Source organism: Saccoglossus kowalevskii, chromosome 1 (genome assembly GCF_978046115.1).
Source record: "Saccoglossus kowalevskii chromosome 1, keSacKowa6.1, whole genome shotgun sequence".
In the NCBI taxonomy this organism is placed as follows: Eukaryota; Metazoa; Hemichordata; class Enteropneusta; family Harrimaniidae; genus Saccoglossus; species Saccoglossus kowalevskii.
The window spans coordinates 12,266,071-12,286,091 of NC_140641.1; the positions used below are offsets into that span (position 1 = coordinate 12,266,071).

The 20,021-nt window shown below is 35.0% G+C and overlaps 1 protein-coding gene across 1 annotated transcript in view; it reads left to right on the forward strand.

Annotated features, from left to right (window-relative positions):
- Positions 1-18,465, forward strand: part of LOC100368058 (sucrase-isomaltase, intestinal-like) — a 37,766-nt gene extending 19,301 nt beyond the window's left edge. Inside the window, exons 18-44 of the mRNA XM_085496467.1 lie at positions 193-249; positions 412-539; positions 629-723; positions 1,285-1,331; positions 1,422-1,583; positions 1,806-1,850; positions 10,134-10,279; positions 10,370-10,538; positions 11,164-11,260; positions 12,203-12,315; positions 12,752-12,877; positions 13,679-13,810; positions 13,894-14,007; positions 14,224-14,337; positions 14,455-14,539; positions 14,869-14,986; positions 15,141-15,277; positions 15,472-15,506; positions 15,646-15,762; positions 16,296-16,444; positions 16,545-16,629; positions 16,736-16,792; positions 17,026-17,153; positions 17,260-17,354; positions 17,608-17,654; positions 17,819-17,980; positions 18,267-18,465. Of these exons, the coding sequence (XP_085352593.1) occupies positions 193-249; positions 412-539; positions 629-723; positions 1,285-1,331; positions 1,422-1,583; positions 1,806-1,850; positions 10,134-10,279; positions 10,370-10,538; positions 11,164-11,260; positions 12,203-12,315; positions 12,752-12,877; positions 13,679-13,810; positions 13,894-14,007; positions 14,224-14,337; positions 14,455-14,539; positions 14,869-14,986; positions 15,141-15,277; positions 15,472-15,506; positions 15,646-15,762; positions 16,296-16,444; positions 16,545-16,629; positions 16,736-16,792; positions 17,026-17,153; positions 17,260-17,354; positions 17,608-17,654; positions 17,819-17,980; positions 18,267-18,332 (2,826 nt within the window). The 3' untranslated portion in view covers positions 18,333-18,465. The remainder of the gene's footprint in view (positions 1-192; positions 250-411; positions 540-628; positions 724-1,284; positions 1,332-1,421; positions 1,584-1,805; positions 1,851-10,133; positions 10,280-10,369; positions 10,539-11,163; positions 11,261-12,202; positions 12,316-12,751; positions 12,878-13,678; positions 13,811-13,893; positions 14,008-14,223; positions 14,338-14,454; positions 14,540-14,868; positions 14,987-15,140; positions 15,278-15,471; positions 15,507-15,645; positions 15,763-16,295; positions 16,445-16,544; positions 16,630-16,735; positions 16,793-17,025; positions 17,154-17,259; positions 17,355-17,607; positions 17,655-17,818; positions 17,981-18,266) is intronic.
- Positions 18,466-20,021: the final 1,556 nt, after the last annotated feature.

The following is a 20,021-nucleotide window of genomic DNA, read 5'->3' on the forward strand; positions in this document are numbered from 1 at the left end:
TATTATTAGTTAATTTGGGTATTATAGAAATGTGACAAGAATGTGCATTGTTTACTCAGATGAGATATATGACAGATCACTTATCTGAACTATATTGTGTGTTAACATGACATTGTGTATTTCTTAAGTGTTTATGGTTTATCAATTACACTTTTGAATTACAGTTGGTAATGTTTGTGTTTGTTATTTTAGGATGTGACCTCAATCAATGTCTATTTTCCACGAGTACGGTGGTATGATTTTTACACGGTAAGAATTCTCACCTGTGATTTATGCAATCCAATGAATATACCCACAAAATTGAATTATAATTATGATGAATGAAAAGTAACTGTTTTGTGGTATATCCAGATTTGTGCAGTGATTTCACAGAAATGAGAATAATTAAGTTCCTGTGTATTATCTCTCCAGGGCATTCCGTTACCTGATGATTGGAGTGGTCATTACCAGGTTAATGCTGCACCAGATCGCCCTAACTTATATATACGAGGTGGAACTATCATACCAACACAGGAACCAGCTAATACCACTGTTTACAGGTAAACTCCCACAATTATATATATACATTTTACTGCATACACTTTATGATCACAATGCAGAAACAGATTTGTAATGTATTTTTTTTCAGTCGATTAAACACTATGGGATTGATAATTGCACTGCCGGAGGATCCTAGTGACTTTGCAACTGGCGATCTCTTCTGGGATGACGGTGAATCTGCAGGTTAGATATACTTTATCAACTATTAACAGAATTTCATTGTATTGTAGTTTACATGCCATGAATTAATGAAAATAATTTAAATTGCCAGAAAATAAGGCGACATGAAAATTATTCTATTCAAAGAATATAATGTGAATAAACATATATCACTTCAAAAATGCTTTAAAAAAAATGATGAAAATTATAACTGTGCTATTAAAATTGGCCGCGAAACAAATTACAGCAATTTTTTGGTAATCATTAATACAAATCATTTGTCATATATTCATAGTTGTGAATGTTAATTGTTCTCGAATTTGTTTTTACCACACTGTATCCTGTGACGATATAGTTGTGTAATAATTAAGTGAGAGTAAAGTACGAGTATTATCGTATAGTTGCTATGTAATATATTATAGTGCAGTTGTTGCTTGTAATTTACTCGTGGATCGTTTGTTTTGCGTTATTGGCGTTCTAATAACTTTCCCATGAATAATGAACATTGATTGGGTATTATGTTGTTTCAAATTTACTAGTTTATAATTTTATTTTACTTTACTTTTCAATTTCTCATCCTCTTAGATTCCATCGGCAATAATGATCTCTACATTGAATTTCAAGCATCGTTCGTGAGTATCATATACTTTGCAAATAATATCATCTAATGATTTAATAAAAACACATTTTCTTTACAAATGCTCGTTTTTGTTTCTTTTTAGGAAATTGTCATAATTGCGTTGAATCGCAATTACTATCTGAGTAAGGGAGTTCCATTCTATGGGCATGTAACTTTATACGGAATACCTATGCAACCAGCCAAAGTACTTGTAAATGGAAATCCTCTGGATGGCGATTCTGTTTTTTATGATGCAGACACATATGTAAGTTCATTCAAATATAAATCATTTTTTTCCTGTGCACTTCGCCGTATAGTTGCATATATTAAGTCAAGCAAGTTGATACACGTCTGATACGACTGCAGTATATCAATATATATATATATATATATATAACTTATTTTATCACGAAAGCATAATTGAAGTAAAAGAATATATTTGTTAATATGAATCACAATATAGAAAATTTTCTTTCTTTCTTTGCAGGTTCTGAAAGTAGATGGTTTCTTTCTTCCTATAAATGATAGCCATGTAATATCAATAAAGTACTGATGCAATGCTTTTACAAAAATAAATAGACAAGATGAAATGTTTTTTAAATAACTTTCTATTATACTGGCTTGGGTGGAACAAATAAAGACTTCGGACCTTGGAAATGTCACCATATTAATCAGAGGCATACACAATATCAACATACATTTGTATTTGTTTGCTACAATCTTTAGTGTTCAAACCAGACCACACTAATTTTAAACGAATAAACGTATTTTATATCAACTACATTTTATGTTGGACATTGCAACTGTTTCTTTAAACATACTATCTAACTTGCACAACACACAATACAAATATTTTGTGTTTTGCATCATTATAGTCTAGCTGAATTTAATGTGTTTTGATCTCAATTCCACAGGTTAAAAACATGTCCATCAAACTTCCTGACTCTACCTGACGTGTGACATATGACATTTTTAGTAGGAGTTTGATATTCTACTTAAAGTCTTTGGCTAATTACATTCCTAAATGGAGTCTATGTCTACCTGTTTCTTTGCTCCTTGTGTGACAAATTAGTAGCAATCATACCAATGTTATTTCAGTAATACTCCGAAACTTGTGTCATATAAATATTACTTTAATATCATTAGAAATATTCATCAGATCTTTACCTGCAGCACGTCACTTTTATTATCTGAACAATATTGTGTGTTAACATGACATTGTGTATATCTAGATTGTTCTTTAGAGAAAAAGTCATTGTAGTTTGGAGGTTCACTGTTTATCAAATAAGCGTTCAATATGTTAGATCTTCCATTTATAATATTACGATAAGTCGGACTGATTCGCCATATGCGCGAATTCGAATCTATGGCATTTTAGGCTACTCTATACAAATACCAGAAAATAATATGACTAATAATAACTTGAATTCGAGTAAATGATGGAACATGTTTGATCTTTTTTTGTTGCGATTCGTGAAGACCACCATATAGTATACATTGCTGCTATCAATGATATTTTTATTATCGGTTACATTCACGATATATAACGAATACTTTAGCTACATCTCTGTGATTACCAGCTTTAGTGTTCAATGTACCTGATGTATATTGGTATTCCCATAAATCACATATAGGACAAGAGTTATATGTGTGTTGCTCAACATACTACTGTTTCGTAAATGAAATATAACCTGCACGAATACAGTCAGTAACTTTTTCACTTGAAAACAAACGAGACGACAGAGTGACCGAATCCTCCTTTCCATTCTTAAGACTATGTCACAATAGATATCATTAACAGAGATCCATCGCAATTTCAACCAGATCTGGAAGAAACATGACATTATATCCCAGTGAAATATCTTGCTGACCTGGTGGGGTTATGAGTTCACATACACAGGGAAAGTTATACGACAATGGCTTAGTCTTTTTAGGTTTGTCATAAGATTTTGAATGCTTTATAAACTTCGTCTGCTAATTATTGGTGAGCTTTTATTCCCATCTAATTAGCTTCCATAGTTATTTTCAAATAAGTATAACAATAAGCTTTATACTGAATATAAAAACAAAAACTCAATGAACACATAATAGATATAAAAAAGTGTCAATGACTAAGTAGGCGCTGCTGTCTAAAAACAAAGCTGCCAGAGGAATTGTTAAGTTATTATTTGACATTATTTTTATGAATTTATTTTCAGATATAAGATTTGTAAAGTCAGGAATACTCTTTTCAGCTACTATAAAATGACCCTCTTGTTGCTTATATTGGGCATATTACGAAGAAGTGATGTTCATCTTCAATATCATTTTTATTACACAGTTTGCAGATTCTGTCGCTACTTTTGATTCTGTTGTGTCTTCCTTTTTCAATTTCTAAACTGAGATTGCTCAGTCTGAATTTAGTTAAGATACTTTTCAGTTCTTCATTTTTTAGCTTAATTAAGTAGTTTTCCAAAATGAAGTTTGTTTTAAATTTTTTGTATCCGTGTTTTGTCTGTTATCGTCATTATTTGTGTTAATCCAATGATTTATAAATACATTTTTTATTTTGTCATATATCCGTGTCATTTGTGACGATTTTAGCTCATTATTGTCAATACCTGATAGTTTTGTAGATTTCAGTACTGAATTAAGTTCATTGTACCACTTACGTTTTACAGTTAAGTAGGAAGGCTTCCTTAATAATGGGGTTTTGAGTTTTGTTTAGATGGTTTATATATTTTATTGACTGCTTTTTAATAAATGAATCGATAGGATATCTACCAACTCACTATAAATTCCCAATTTCGAGGTGTTTTTTGAGACTCTTAGGATGAAGCGACAGAAGCTGAGGTCCGCATCTTCTATAGTAGAATAAACTTTCTTCAGCCCAGACTTCACATCCATATATAAGAATTGATCTTATTAGTTAATCAAACAATGATAACAATAGTGAGGGACTGAGTTTATCATTATGATCTAATTTGGCTTTCAAAGAGAATAATGCTTTAATTTCTTTGTATTTCAGTTGTTTCATAGCAGCTTTAAATTTTCCATTAGGACTGAGAACAATACCCAACTAATGATAATTTCTCACAATGTTAATCCTATTCCCTTCAAAAAAGAATAAATCACTGTCATAGAGTTTATTATTTTTATTAAACACCATATTTTTTTGTGTGTGTGAGTGTGTGTGTTCACAGCGAGTTTCCATTTCTGTGTGTATTTTGAGACATTATCAAGGGCATTCTGGAGGCCACTTTTGGATTTAGAAAGAATAACTATATCATCTGCATACATTAGACAGCTGATTGGCGTGTTATTTAAATTTGGTGGATCACATGATTCATAATCCAGGGAATTAGTTATGTCATTAATAAAAATGTTAAAGTTTGAAGGGCTCAGTGTTGAATTAAATTGATTAGTTAGTCCATCTTTCATTTTTATTTTATATTTTATATTGTTGTACATACTTTTAATAATTTTATACAATTTACCTGTCACCCCATTGTTTAATAGTTTCCAGAATAGACCATCATGCCAAACACTATCAAAAGCTATTTTCAGGTCTACAGAACAGGCATAAATGTTGTTTGTTTGTTTTTGCTGATTGTGGTTGAGGTGTTTTTCAATAATTGTTTTTCAATATAAATAGGTTGTCAGTTGTACGACGACCTTTTCTGAAACCAAACTGTTGGTGTGACAAAATGTTATTTTTCTCAATTAATTTAAAGTGGTTAGCCTTGTATTAAGGATACTTGTAAATAGATTGCCAGGCAACTGGAGATTGGCCAGATTGCTATTCCCCTGTAGTTTGAGGGATTTAATTTGGATCCTGCTTTATGTATGGGTATTATTAGTCCCCGTTCGGACGAAGTCCGAAAACGGGGACTTATAATTCGGTTCCCGTCCGTCCGTGTGTCCGTGCGTCCGTGCGTCTGTGCGTCCGTGCGTCCGTCCGGAGTCATATCTCAGAATCCCTTGGACCGATTCCGTTCATTCTTTGCATGTGCCTAGTACTTTATGTTGGACATATGCACATGCAGTGGTTTAGCGATTCGATTCAAAATGGCCGACTGGCAGCCATCTTGTTTTTTGAAAATGTTGTATTTTGGACATGCTTTGTCAGTTTTCATTCAAACTTGGTACATAGATTATACATGTTAGGATACATGTCCATGATGATTTATTTCACAATTGGATCAAAGGTGGCCGACTGGCAGTCATCTTGTTTTTTTGAAAATGTCGTATTTTGGACATGCTTTGTCAGTTTTCATTCAAATTTAGTACATAGATCATACATGTTAGAATACATGTCCCCGACCGTCCGTGAGTTCCTGAGGAAGTCCGTCTGACCGTCCGTGTGTCCGTCTGTCCGTGCGTCAGTCTATCCAACGTCATATTTCAGAATCCTGTGGACCGATTCCGTTCATTCTTTGCATGTGCCTAGTACCTTATGTGGGACATATGCACATGCAGTGATTTAGCGATTCGATTCAAAATGGCCGACTGGCAGCCATCTTGTTTTTTGAAAATGTTGTATTTTGGACATGCTTTGTCAGTTGTCATTCAAACTTGGTACATAGATTATACATGTTAGGATACATGTCCATGACGATTTATTTCGCAATTGGATCAAAGATGGTCGACTGGCAGGCATCTTGTTTTTGTTTTTTTATGCGGTATCTTGGATGTGCTCTGTCAGTTTTCATTCAAATTTGGCACATACATGTACTTTATACATGTTAGGGTGCATGTCCATGACAATTTGTTTCAAAATCTTGTCAAGGATGGCCGTTTGACAGCCATCTGACTTTTTGGCCTTACTACTATATTTCCACAATTTATGTACCATTTTCATTCGTATTTGGCACATACATCATACATATCTCTGTGTTTCATAATCAGATCAAAGATGGCTGAATAACGGCTGTTTTTATTTTGGCCATATTACTATGACACGAAACACGTGTTTTCATGTAAATAAACAATCTGTTGTATACGCCACTTGGAACTCAAGTTTCAAGGACACGCTTGCGACAACCCCTCCGCTTTAATATGACAAGCACAAAGAGAACTTAACGGGGACTGTGTCATTTTCAATGACTTGTTAAACTTGTACTCCATGCAGTTGGGAAGATATTTGCATTGAAAATAGAGTTAAATATGTTGTTAATAGGTTTGATGAGGTAATGTTCACCGCATTTTAGCATCTCATTGCATATTTGGTCTTCTGCAGTTGATTTATTGTTTTTGTCAATAATCTAATGGCTTGTTTAATTTCTTTTTCCTGTATTGGTCCATCCAAATCAGTTAACAGGGAATCTCGTCGTCGGTTAATTTTTGTTCGAGAAAAATCTCTCTATGTGTGCTCGCGATGATTGTCGTGTAAGAAATAGCACATCGAAATGAATATTTATGAATATAATAGTAAATCTTCCAAATGCACATACAATGGCTTTTTGAGCGTTTAGCAGGTCTTAAAAACGGGTCGGATTTAGCTCGTACTTAGCGTTGCTAAGCGTTCGCGCACGTGTTCTTAGCACGGATTAAGTATGTTAACTTAAGTATGTCTACAGTATAAAGTGAACCCTAAGTTGTAAACTTTATCAGGCCAACAATCAAAGTTGGACAAACAGGAAATAAAAGGAATTGATTTGTTGTCTCGATAGTATGGTTTAGAGGTTAGAGAAACCATGCTCAGCTTTACATTCATACTGTCATTCATAAAGTATTCAGTGCACTCAGGCTGCCCACTGAACAGTGATGTTGATTGGAGTTAAAAATTGGAGTTCATTCGGTCACTCATTGTTACCAGCTCTGCACTAAATTCGGTTCCACCTCATGCTACGCAATGTATATTAAGTGATGTTTGTCATTGGTTGTCCTGTTACTATTGAATGACAATTTATCACGGGTTTTTGAAACGTGAGTCTTATGTAACGCGTGGAAAATGTGCGTATAAACAGGGAATTCGAACGCACACTACGTGACGGCTGTGTCGCTTTTAATGGGAAAACAAACAACTCGAGTAATGAAGCAGCAAACAACGAGGAAACAGATTAATGGGTCAGTCTATTCATGGTTTACCTCCATGGCCTATTTATGTGTGGCGACTTTTTCTTTTATGTTGTAATTTTTAATTTGCATCTAGTAGTTTGACCCTTTTTAAACGGAGTTACCCTACTGCCTGTCAGCCCTATGTGCTGTGCACTGTTGCGTCCATAAGCCTAATACGTGCGAGCAAAACACCTCAGCTGGCGTTTCGGAAATAATTGACAGAACTGTCGAACGCAGGATCGATTATTTCATTTGCGTTTGCTTCACCTCATCATGTCTACAGTCCAATGGAATAAGAAATTACTCATCGTTGTTTTGTTTGTATGTGTTATGTTCTGTGTGTACTATTATATGGACTGGACACCAGTTGAACAGTGTCCGATCACCGTAGAATCCAGGCGTTTCGACTGTATTCCTGAAGGTAAGATATTTGTTGTAGCTTTATATATAACGAGGTGGAGCTAGTTGGTACACATTTTCCCCATTGAACTTCGAACTTTGCTTATAATACACCCTTATAATACAGACGGGCGATCTTATCTGCATCGTTGTTTAATGACAGGTTATATATTAAGGGCTCTGCGTCATAAGAACTGTTACTACTTAAACTAACACCAACTGCCAGCATGTTACGTGTTTGGTGCAATTATTGGCAATAAGCAATGCAGAGAGCGTTGCTATGACTAGTGTAAGGCATTTTACGTGTTTCAATAAATTGGAAACATGATGATGAACACACACACGCGTCGAAACATGAAGAACACAAAGTGGCCTACGTATAGGATGGAAACCGTGACCCAGGTGAAAATAAACAGGTGGAGCCGTGTTTCTATGCCGACAACTAATAAACAGCCGCGGCTGTTTTTTGTAAAGTCAATTTGGATTTAACGATTTTGCAAACAGTTGTAAACTTTGGAGGTTACTGTACTGACTTGGTATAAGAAAAAAAGCGACATTTGTGTATCACGATTCGAGCACTTTAATGCGTATCAACTATAGAAGTAAAACATGTATTTACTATAGGGTCAAAATAAAAATTAAACATTAAAAAAACAGAAATGGAAATATTAAAAACAGAAATCTTTAGTATTAATGAAAACAAATATGGGCGCTCTTTACAACAAAGCCAGAATGAAAATCGAACATTGAAAACAGAAAAACAATAACAATCTATCACAAAGGCGATAAATCAAAGTATGTTCAAATATTGTGACAATAAAACGCTCTAAAATAACGTTATTTACAGACCCCCTCCCCCATGGAAACAGGCATTTTACAATTTATAAATAAAATCATATTTTATATTCATTTTATATAATACAAATTTTTCCCGGAAAGCAGGTGCATTTTTGTTAACAATTGTTGTCACAGAATTAATGCCAAATTTGTTTGGACCTGGTAGATATAGCACAGCGCCCTCTATTGTTACCCTTCATTGTAATAGGCACAAATTTCAACCCCGTAGAACATGGACATATGCTTCGACAAAAGAAAGTTAATTTTTGTAAAATGTACTTCTTTCCTTCGAACGACCCATATATGGTCACGCAACATTCTTATAGGTAAATGGTGAACAACTTGAAACTCAGTAAGCAACATTAAGCCATAGTTGAGGGACTGTGATTTAGTAAGATGTAAAGATTTAGCTCAACCAAACAGATTTTAAGGAATCTCTGTGAACGGTGAGCAGATTATAATTAAAGCTATTTACTATAATTCAGTTAGTTCTTTTAAAATGATATGGAAATACACGTACTGGTATATGGAAAAGACACATTATAAACAAGTAGTTCTTGGTGAATGTATATGCGAGATTATTCCTATCGATTGATCAACCCCTGCTTAATCTATTTCATGAACAACTTAATGAGAGATGGTCGTTGCGCCACGTATGCGCGAGACATGGGTCTCATATGAACAAAGATGGCGACTTTGACTGTTGCACAAACCAACGGGTACCAACTGATACACTTCCAAACTTTAACTATGTGATTTCTTTGGTGATTGGAAAGTATCAAAGGAGTCACCAGTGGTAATTAATGGACATTGGAACTTGTACATTGTACTTCCATTAGAAGAGCGCATTGGATTGTGGGTAAATCAATGTTTATCAACACAAATGTCGCACATGCGCGGCGCGACGATCACCGCCCTTTAAATATGCTTACCGATTACGACATAGATTCGATTAGCAATAGTTTGTCGACCGAATTTTGCCAAGCACTTATCCAAATCATGTAATACATTGTTTTCGCCTGACCAGGCAACGCTAACGAAGACTTGTGCCACCAGAGGGGTTGTTGTTGGCAACCGACAACGTCAAAAGCGCCCTCTTGCTTTTTCCCGCGTGACTACGGATATGAGGTAGAGAGCAAGATTGAAGCAACGTCGACTCGTATCAAATTGTCTTTGAAACGTTTGAAGACCCCGTCCATGTATGGAAATGATATTGAACATCTCACATTGGTTGTCAATAAAGAAACCGGATATAGCATGCAATTTAAGGTACGTACCTGCAATCAATACTGTTGTTTTAAAAAAATACTTGAATACTCAGTACAACTAGTGCATTGATACAACGTGGATGGTCGTATGAGTAGTTCAGTATTTCATCATGTCTATTTTAAGTAGTAAAAATATGAAAATCATATTTGACTTTTTAAATATAGAAAACAAGATAATTATTATCATAAGAGTAAATTTTAACTATTTATTAAAAGTGTATCAACACTTAACATGCGTTTTCATATAAATTGTATGTTATTTTATTCTGTAGATTATAGATAGTAACAGGGGTCGCTATGAGGTCCCATTGAAGATGTCGGTCGTCGACAAATTCACGGATACTCCGAAATATTCCGTGTCTTACACAAACCATCCATTTTCTTTGAGGATCGTCAGAGAATCGACAGGCGCTGTCATGTAAGTGTACAAAACATACTCTTGATGAAAAGCGACAACTTTTTTTCTTAAATGAGACATTTAAAAAATACAATCTTTATGTCTTTGTAGATTAGACACTTCTGTTGGTGCTTTGGTATATTCGGACCAGTTTATACAGATATCGTATCTACTTGCATCTAACAATATTTACGGATTTGGCGAACATCGCCACCAACGTTATAAACATGACATGGATTGGAGAAAGTGGGGAATGTTTGCTCACAGTTATCTGCCTAATGTATGTATATCTATAAACTAAATATGCATCATATGCGTTGGATATCCAATTGAAATCATTTGTTGCAAATACATGAAACCATGCTGTATTTTGCAAATGTGTGGCATTTATATATATATATATATATATATATATATATATATATATATATATATATATATATATATATATATATATATATATATATATATATATATATATATATATATATATATATATATATATATATGTATGTATATATACGCCTTAGCTTTAGTTGCAAATGACCCCGAGATCCCGTTGAGAGCGAGAAAGCCACGAGATTTGGTTTCCCTCAGGATTTTCTCAACCTTCGCGTCTACTCACAGGGAGTTGGACAAACTTATGTATTTTAATAAATTATTAAATAATAAAATGTTATATAACTTTTCTTTTACCACCCCCTCCTGGTCCTTTACCCCCCTTGTTTATACCACTCTTTCCTTTATCACAACTTTGTTACGCGCTAATGTTATATGCAAATTTTAACGCGCGATGTAGACACACCCTATTATAGTAAAATATCCCAAGGGTTGAAATATATAATTATAACATTAGCGCGTAACTTTGTTGCTAATGTTATAATCATTTTAATTTTTCACTGCAGTGTGATGACAATTTATACGGACAACACCCATTTTATATGGTATTAGAAAACGACGGCAACGCCCACGGTGTGTTCTTACGTAACAGCAACGCTATGGGTGAGTATTATAACATGATTGGGCAAAAAAGGCACAATGCAGCCAAATTCAACCGACACTTATGCAGTTTACTCATAATATTATTGAATCCGCAGTTGAGCTACAGTCCCACAATACACTTCCCAATACATGAGTGTATGAAATACCAGCTACATTGTACGATGACATTAACTTCCGGATGGCCATTTTTGTAGGATTGCAAGAATTCTTGAAGAAAATATATTTTGGCTGTAAACTTTAAGTGGCGTATACTGATTATACACTTGCTTGAATATTTCACGGCAATTCAGTCGTTACAAGAAAAATGTTGCATTCCAAATCTGCATTTAATGACATTGATGTTTAAATTTCAGGCACTCGACTCGGGTAATATTTTCATAACCACCACCTGTCAGTATCACGTGGCCACCTGTCAGTGTCACGTATTTTGGTCCGAGTACGTCACACAGTATGGTGTCAGTCACGTGACACAGTGATTATTTATTAAGTAATCTATCTTGCCAGTGCCACACCGCATTTTTTTTATTTTAAACTAGAAATCTCATACACTAGTTTGTATGCGCGAGACGGCGACATTGCGCGTCATAAGCCAACATCGAGCGAGCATATTAATTTCCGACGCAATCGAACCAGAACCCTGTGACTGGTTTATTAACGTTGTTTATACTAATTTCTGTGATAAATCATGTAAGTGACATAACGGACTTATGCGTTCTTATATGTGAAACCTTGTAAACACGTGAAAGCTATAATTTATTATATTAGCGAAACGTGAAATAGGAATCGCAATTGTCGGTTCTGAGAGAATGTAAAATTAAATATATAACAATATGCACTGGTTTTTAAGGGAGCTATATCGAGACTTTATGCATGCGACTTTAGAGGCTTCGTGTCAGCGAGCCTATTTTGTGAGAAAAACAACAACTCTACTTTCTCCGTTAGACATTACAATACAGCCAACGCCAGCCCTCACGTGGCGCACCATTGGTGGCGTGTTGGATTTCTGGGTGTTTTTGGGACCCACACCTGAAGATGTCATACAACAATACCACCAGGTATTTATTGATTTACTTTTACTTATTACTTTTATTAATCTCTCACTGTGAATTTTTTTTTTCATTTCATAAATACATTATAGTTATAGCTCTTCCACATCCGTAAAGCTAACAGTTATCTGCCACATTATTTTCTAAATGATGGAAGTCTAAACATGGCTACTGAAAAAAAAGAGTTGATTGAGTATTGAAATAACGAATTACAGAAAGCTGGTCCAAATTCATTAAGACATATGTACACCATAATTATACGATGGAATTTCAAAATACAGTGAATTGCTCTCTGTTCCTAGATACGTCTAACACTATAGTCGCATAGTTGTAAAAAATCAACCCTGGTAAGCTACATATGTGATCATTAGTGTGTGATTTTACCATTATTACAGTGGTTATTTTAAATATTCAAGACTTTTCTAACTGACATTTACTGTTTCAGGCCATAGGAACTTCAGCTATGCCGCCATATTGGTCTTTAGGGTTTCATCTTACTCGATGGGAGTACAAAACGTTAGACAAATTGAAATCCGTGGTAGAACGAACAAGGAAAACTGGAATACCTTTTGTAAGTACACATCATGGTTAGGAAAAACCGAAATCGTCATCCACTTCAGGAGCCAATCAGCGATAGCCTTACAGTTTCCATATAGTAAATATCATCAAATTAATCGCACTGCCAGTTATTTTATTATGACTTGTACGCCAGCATACTGTGGGTAGAATCGAATAGATGTATGTCAATATCCAATAAAGTTATTACGACACATGTACGCCACAGTCGCCACACAGCGCGGTACAGTGTATATTATGTACACGTCGCGTGGGACGACGCGGAGTGAGGACGGCAGCGATTTAAACGCTGACACATATAACATAAAATATATACCTTAGGGAAGAGTCGTCACCTGCGCATGCGTCAGATGGCCATATCGTGTCATTGTTTACAAACAAGCGTCTACTCGAAATATTATGTTATCATCTCTTGGGACTCAATTCCCGCGCGTGCGCAGGTGACGACCCTCGCGCTTTAATGTTTAATCGTGTCACACAATTGAGTTCTATAAGTTGTATTGCTTTCAAGTTAACAGAGAGTTAGAGGTGCCTAAAAGATTCAGGTAGTGGTAATATATATGTGTTGCTGTCTGTGACTGGTTAACAAGGAGAAACTAAATTTCAGAGAAATAATTAAAATGTTGACTCACAAAAAACATGAGATAACAGTGAGCCTCTGTTTTTTTGTAATTGAAGATTGTTTTACACACTTTATAATACTTGTATGAAAATCGTCATATCTATATTATGAATATTGTCATATGTTTATGTGGGTAGCATTATATATGTAATTATCTTTTTTATATTTCACAAGGACGCCCAGTGGGTCGATATTGACTACATGCGAAATAAGTTGGACTTCACATATGATAAGAAACATTTTAAAAGACTTCCTGAGTTTGTTAAAGATATTCATGCGAAGGGGCAGAAGTTTGTAATTTTGTTGGTGAGTAGAATTTTCCGACTGTTATTCATAATTACGTGACTCCACAAGGATGTACAATTATGTTGATTGTTTGTAATCTGTAGGACCCAGCAATTGGTATTAACGAACCACCGGGATCATATCCTCCATTCAGCGAAGGTAAACACATGGGAATCTTTATTAATGAATCTGATGGGACTACACCGTGCGAGGGAAAGGTAAGTTTTGTGTCATACCTATGAATGTATTATTATTATTTTTTTAATGTCGTTGCACCATGTTAATTATGCATACATTAAATCATACGCGCATACTAGTATATCAGGTTGATCATGCGCAGTACTGTATTCGTAACCTATACGGAAATGCGTGAAGCGAAATTAAAAGTCTACTAACGGAAATGGCGTTAAATACCGGGTTATTTATTCGTACAGGTATGGCCTGGTGTGACATATTTCCCAGACTACACCAATCCAGCAACTCAAACATGGTGGACAATGCAGTGTAAGCGTTTCCATGACGTCATACCTTATGATGGACTTTGGATCGTGAGTAACATACGTATTTTCACCGTGCCATATTTCTTTCCTGGGTTTATAACATAATAATTTACATAACAAATAATAAATATTTTAGCCTCCAAATTATTGTTGTTTCATTTTCAGGACATGAATGAACCGAGTAATTTTGAAAATAAAGAGCCGGGGAAGTGTAAACAGAACAGATGGAATAACCCTCCCTACATTCCAAGTACGCCATTTGCATTAGATTTATTGTAAAATACCTTGTCTCAAATCTGCGTTAAGTAATTTATAATGAGTTTTCCTTTTCACGCTTATTGCCACCCCAGAACTGTGACATTATTTCACCAGATAATATATAAATAATGAACCTAACAATACTAGTTCAACTATTCCAAACTATCTAGTCTACAATAATTAGAGAATGAGAAATAAGAAGTTATTCTCAGACTATCCTGATTTGATGACAAAACCTTACAGTATTTTTGACGTGATTTAATGTATTGATTGCTTCTATTAGCGTGATGATATGTATACAACTATTATGTTTTTACATAGAGATTAAATATGATTACTTGGCATCTAAGACACTATGTATGGACACTGTACAGTATGCAGGTAGACATTATGATGTCCATAGTTTGTATGGGGACAGTATGGGACGTGCCACAACACGGTGAGTCAAACACCGACCTGCGTCAGTGGTGCACAAATCAATATAGGCCATAATACATATTGTTATTTTTGTTAATTTAATTCGTATGTTTTGCCATAAAATCGGCTGCCAAAACTGAAGCAGTGAAACAATCACGTTGACCTTATACTTTCAGAGCAGCGAGAGAGATTTTTGTAAAGAAGAGACCTTTTATTTTGTCGAGGTCGACATTTGCCGGAAGCGGGTCTCACGTGGCTCATTGGCTGGGTGACAATAGTGCAACATGGGAGTCTATGAGGGACTCGATACCGGGTAGGTAACAGTTGTTCAGTTATAATAAACTCCGTACCCCAAGGGTATGTGATGGCTACTTCGTTCTTATAGGATAAATAGGTCGTGTATTTTTTTTATTGTGTTACATTGAAAACATTGATTCGAAATAATTAATATTGATGTGAATTACCTATCATGCGAATATCACCCGTGCACGTGCGTTTTTTACTCAGGTGTGTTGGAATTCAATCTTTTCGGCGTTCCAATGGTAAGTTTAGTTATTAACTTAGATACATCGTTCATCTTTCCATGCCACATCATGCTTTATCCGAATTAATCAAATATTTAGTTTGTTCAGAAACGTCTGAAATTTTGTGCAGATTGAAATATTGATGGTTTTTATTCAGGTTGGTGCTGACATTTGCGGTTTTTCTGGTGAAGTGAGCGAACAGTTATGCCAACGATGGATGCAGCTCGGAGCTTTTTATCCATTCAGCAGGAATCACAATGCTAGACGAAATAAGGTGGGATCACATGTAAAATATATTCTGTGCTGTCTTATATGTTGAGAATTAAACAAGTTTTACAAACTTAATAAAGTTATTTCTATTCTGTATTCATGAGTATCATAATATCGCTACCATTATCGTTTGTTTCAAATGCCATAAATAATATATTTATTGTTATAATTTATTCGTCAATACGTTCGATTCAGACAAACGAATAAGTAAACATCAATTAAATTAGTGTCATATGTATCTATAACGTATGTGACATTGAAGCAATACACGTTCGTTGTGATTCAGCAAACCACTTAAAAGTAACAGCGAGGTATAGTAGTTGTGGTTGAACTTGTTGTTATCGGTCTGTTCCACGCGCTGTGATATAATAATTTACAACAGTTCCATTTTTAGAAATATCACGTCATTGCGATAAATGCTATATCTGGCAAAGTAGTTCGGAATAGCGAAAATGCAAAGACTATTTTGTATTGTATTTAGAACGTTACATGTATGTTCATTATGCATAATAATTATGATATTTATTGATTTGATAGGACCAAGACCCTGGTGCATTCAGTTCAAAATGGCAAATGTCGGCTGTTAAAGTCATGAAAACTAGATACAGTTTGTTACCCTATTTGTACACTTTATTCTACCGTTCTCACGTCAGCGGAGGAACTGTAGCAAGACCATTATTACATGAGTACGTGTAACAATAATACATTTTCCCAGACATTCTTGAATTGTTCACTCCTGAAGTTATAATTTATAATAATCTTGTTTCATCTTTCATACATTTTCAGATTCCCAACTGATAAGATGACATGGGATATTGATGCACAGTTTTTGTGGGGGTCGGCGCTAATGATATGTCCGGTTTTGCAAGAAGTACTGCTGATTTATTTATATTCAGTCGATGCTCCATGTATTACTATACTTTTCGCTACTGAGACTTGACAATGCGTATTACAATGATAGTCATTTCTCATTTCAGAATGCTGTGTTGATTGATGTTTATTTCCCAAATGTAGTATGGTATGATTTCTACACGGTGAGATGTTTTAATTTATTATAGATGTAAAGCCCCCCCCCCCTTGTCCCCTCCCCTAGTCAACTTTTTTTCACCTTTCACAACTTTTGTACTAAAATTAAAAACGAAAGTACGAATGTCGTCAGCAGTTTCTGGCGGAGATGATCATAATGGGGTTTAGCACCGACAAACGTGTTCGTTATCAATCGAAATGCACCAATATATGTATATAATATTTGGTTATTCACCTCTAGGGCACCCGGGTAGCCACATACGGTGGTCAGTTTCTGAAAGTTAGTGCACCACTAGATCATCTTAACCTATTCATCAGAGAAGGAAGCATTATACCAACACAGGAACCAGCCAATACCACCGTCTACAGGTGAGAAACTGGAATTATTAATTGCATATACGCGTGATTGTTATAATGTACAATGTCGAGTTACAAAACGAAACATTCCTTTGTTGTGGTTATTTATACTTTTCAGTCGGTTGAACACTATGGGACTATTAATTGCCCTGTCAGAAAACCCTGGAGAATTTGCAACCGGCGATCTTTTCTGGGATGACGGCGAGTCTGCAGGTGAGGAATTATACAACGCAGGACAAAATAGCGTTATTGTTTCATGCACGAACTGATCTTGGGTCGCTACTGGTCCACGCGCACCAAGTGTGCTACATTGTTTATTATATCTGCGCCATCCTTGGTCGATGCCATCCTTGATTATATTATATTATATTTATGGCAAAGAGTGTTAGCAATAATTGTGTTTTTTATGTACATGTAACAACGTTGTTAAAATAATACAATGACGGTACTCTTAACTTTCCACTAGATTCGATACGAAATAACGACATCCATATTATATTCCATGCCACGCTTGTAAGTATTTCACATCGAAGAAAGTTTCTGTTTTAAATTTAAAAAAACAAAAACAAAAAACAACAACAACATCGCCATTACTGAGTATATTTGTTGCCAGTAAATGTGTTACGTCATGAAACTGAGAAAGCAATATTATAACTCGTTGTTTTTTCGTTCAACAGGAACATATAAACATTATTGTGGATCGTAATGCCTACCGAGGAAAACACATTCCATTATTTGGGAAGATTACTGTATATGGAATCCATACTCAGCCAGCGGACGTCGAGGTGAACGGGATTTCGATTGAGAGAAGCTTTATTTCATACAACGCTGATATAAATGTAAATATGTCATACGTTTTGCAATCAGGTTTACTTTTGCACGCAGTTTACGGCAGCTCCAAATATGCAATAACCCTGGTATACATTATTTAAATCTTGGCTTCGCACTCATCACGCGACCATGGCTTTAATAGTACATAACTCATGTATTCTTTGATCTAAATTGTAACCGAACTTATTACAGTGACTTGACAATATACGACAGTGTATAATCGAATATATTCACATTAATAGATGACGTAATTTTTTTGAAAACTGTGGATAATGTATTTTAATTATTTTACAGGTGTTTAATATAACCAAGATAACGCTGCCAATCAACGAGAGTCACACTATTCTACTGAAGTACTGAACACTTATCAAGCAATCCAGCACAGCAATATAACGTCGATGCTAATTCGCATCCTCTTAAATATGCATTGTTTTAATATTAAAACAATATTTAATACTAACATCCCTAATAAAACACTACGTATATGCAGTAATGTTATTGTACAATCATGTTTTCTGGTATTGTTTGCATTGATTATTTAGTACAGAGCTTTTAGAAAAATTATTTCTAATATTAAAGGTTTATAAACACAAATTTGAAAATTGCCATTGACCAATCAGAGCGGTCGCTGTGACGTTACCGCGGAAAGGGACGATTCAGTTTGCGCATGTGCGTCGGAAAGTTGATAGGAAATATACAATGTACAGTACAGAATCTTACTGGCTTTGTAGTATACCCTTGAGCACCGCGCCAATTACTATAGTGAACCCATTTGTCTCAATTTGATTTGAATGAAACGTTCGATAAATGTGTTAAAAATTACGTATAAAGTATGGAAACAGTTTCTCTGAAAAAAAGCACCGTATTTAGCATTGTTGAAATATTTCTTAATCTGTAAATTATAATACAACAGAGGACAATATAGCGTGTCTCTTGTATGCTGTGAGTCTGGATACGAGTGTGACATCTTTAAATCCACACACTCCATTACTATGCAATGCACCAACCACAGTTTCAACGCAAGCAAAACAAAAAATGCAACGCCATTAGCATACGTGCATAATAAGCGTTTCCATAGTTAATACGTACAAAAACAACCATGCTATTATGTCCACATAGGTATATATTAAACGTCTCGAGGAGAACAACAACTTGACCAATCATATAAGACTCGTCTTCTCTGGATTTGAATGAAGCGCATGCGCAGGGGTATTCCGAGGCAATTCTTTTTACTTTTTAATATTTACTAAATTGTCATAAAAAATATTCATGACGTCACACTGCATTTAAAACCATCACTAACATATATATTTAAAGCAAAGTTAAAACAATATCTCTTTGATTTGAGTCGTAATATTTTTGTCTTTCTTTATTTGAAGATTTGTGTGATTAAACTATGAAATCAGGGGTGACGTACCAGATGAGTTCTGATGAAGTATATCTGCAATCCCCCCAAAATACTATAAGTAGCATGCGTTATTTATTGATATACATTTATTATTTGTACATTTTTTATATTTAATGTTGTTTTAATTTTTAAGCTGAAATAAATTTCATTCATTCATTCATCTCAAAAAATTACTATATATATGTAGGTAGTCTTTAATATGTTTAGTAACTAGTCTGGTGCCATTCAATTACACATATATTAAAGAATCACTTTGACGTTTTCTATTGTGATGTACTAGTATATTAAATAATACGCGGCACATGGAAAGGAGGAAAACATATGAATGCGACATATACAACACGTGACTTGAATGTGCCGGAATGTATTGCATTTGAATACGAGCATTGGGTGTAATTAATTGGCATACTGTGGAATTTAGACATCGGCTTAAGCTTAATATCATATCTACAACTGTCAACAATGTGCCAAAAAATACGTACGATTTAGCGAGAGAAAAAACTTGGCTCGAAAACATTCACTTATCTTAAAGGTCGGTGGTCGTCGCGCCACGCACGTGCGGGATATGGATCTCATAAGATGGCGACTTTGACTGTTGTACAAACTAGCGAATACAAGCTGACACGTTTCTAAGCTTTAGC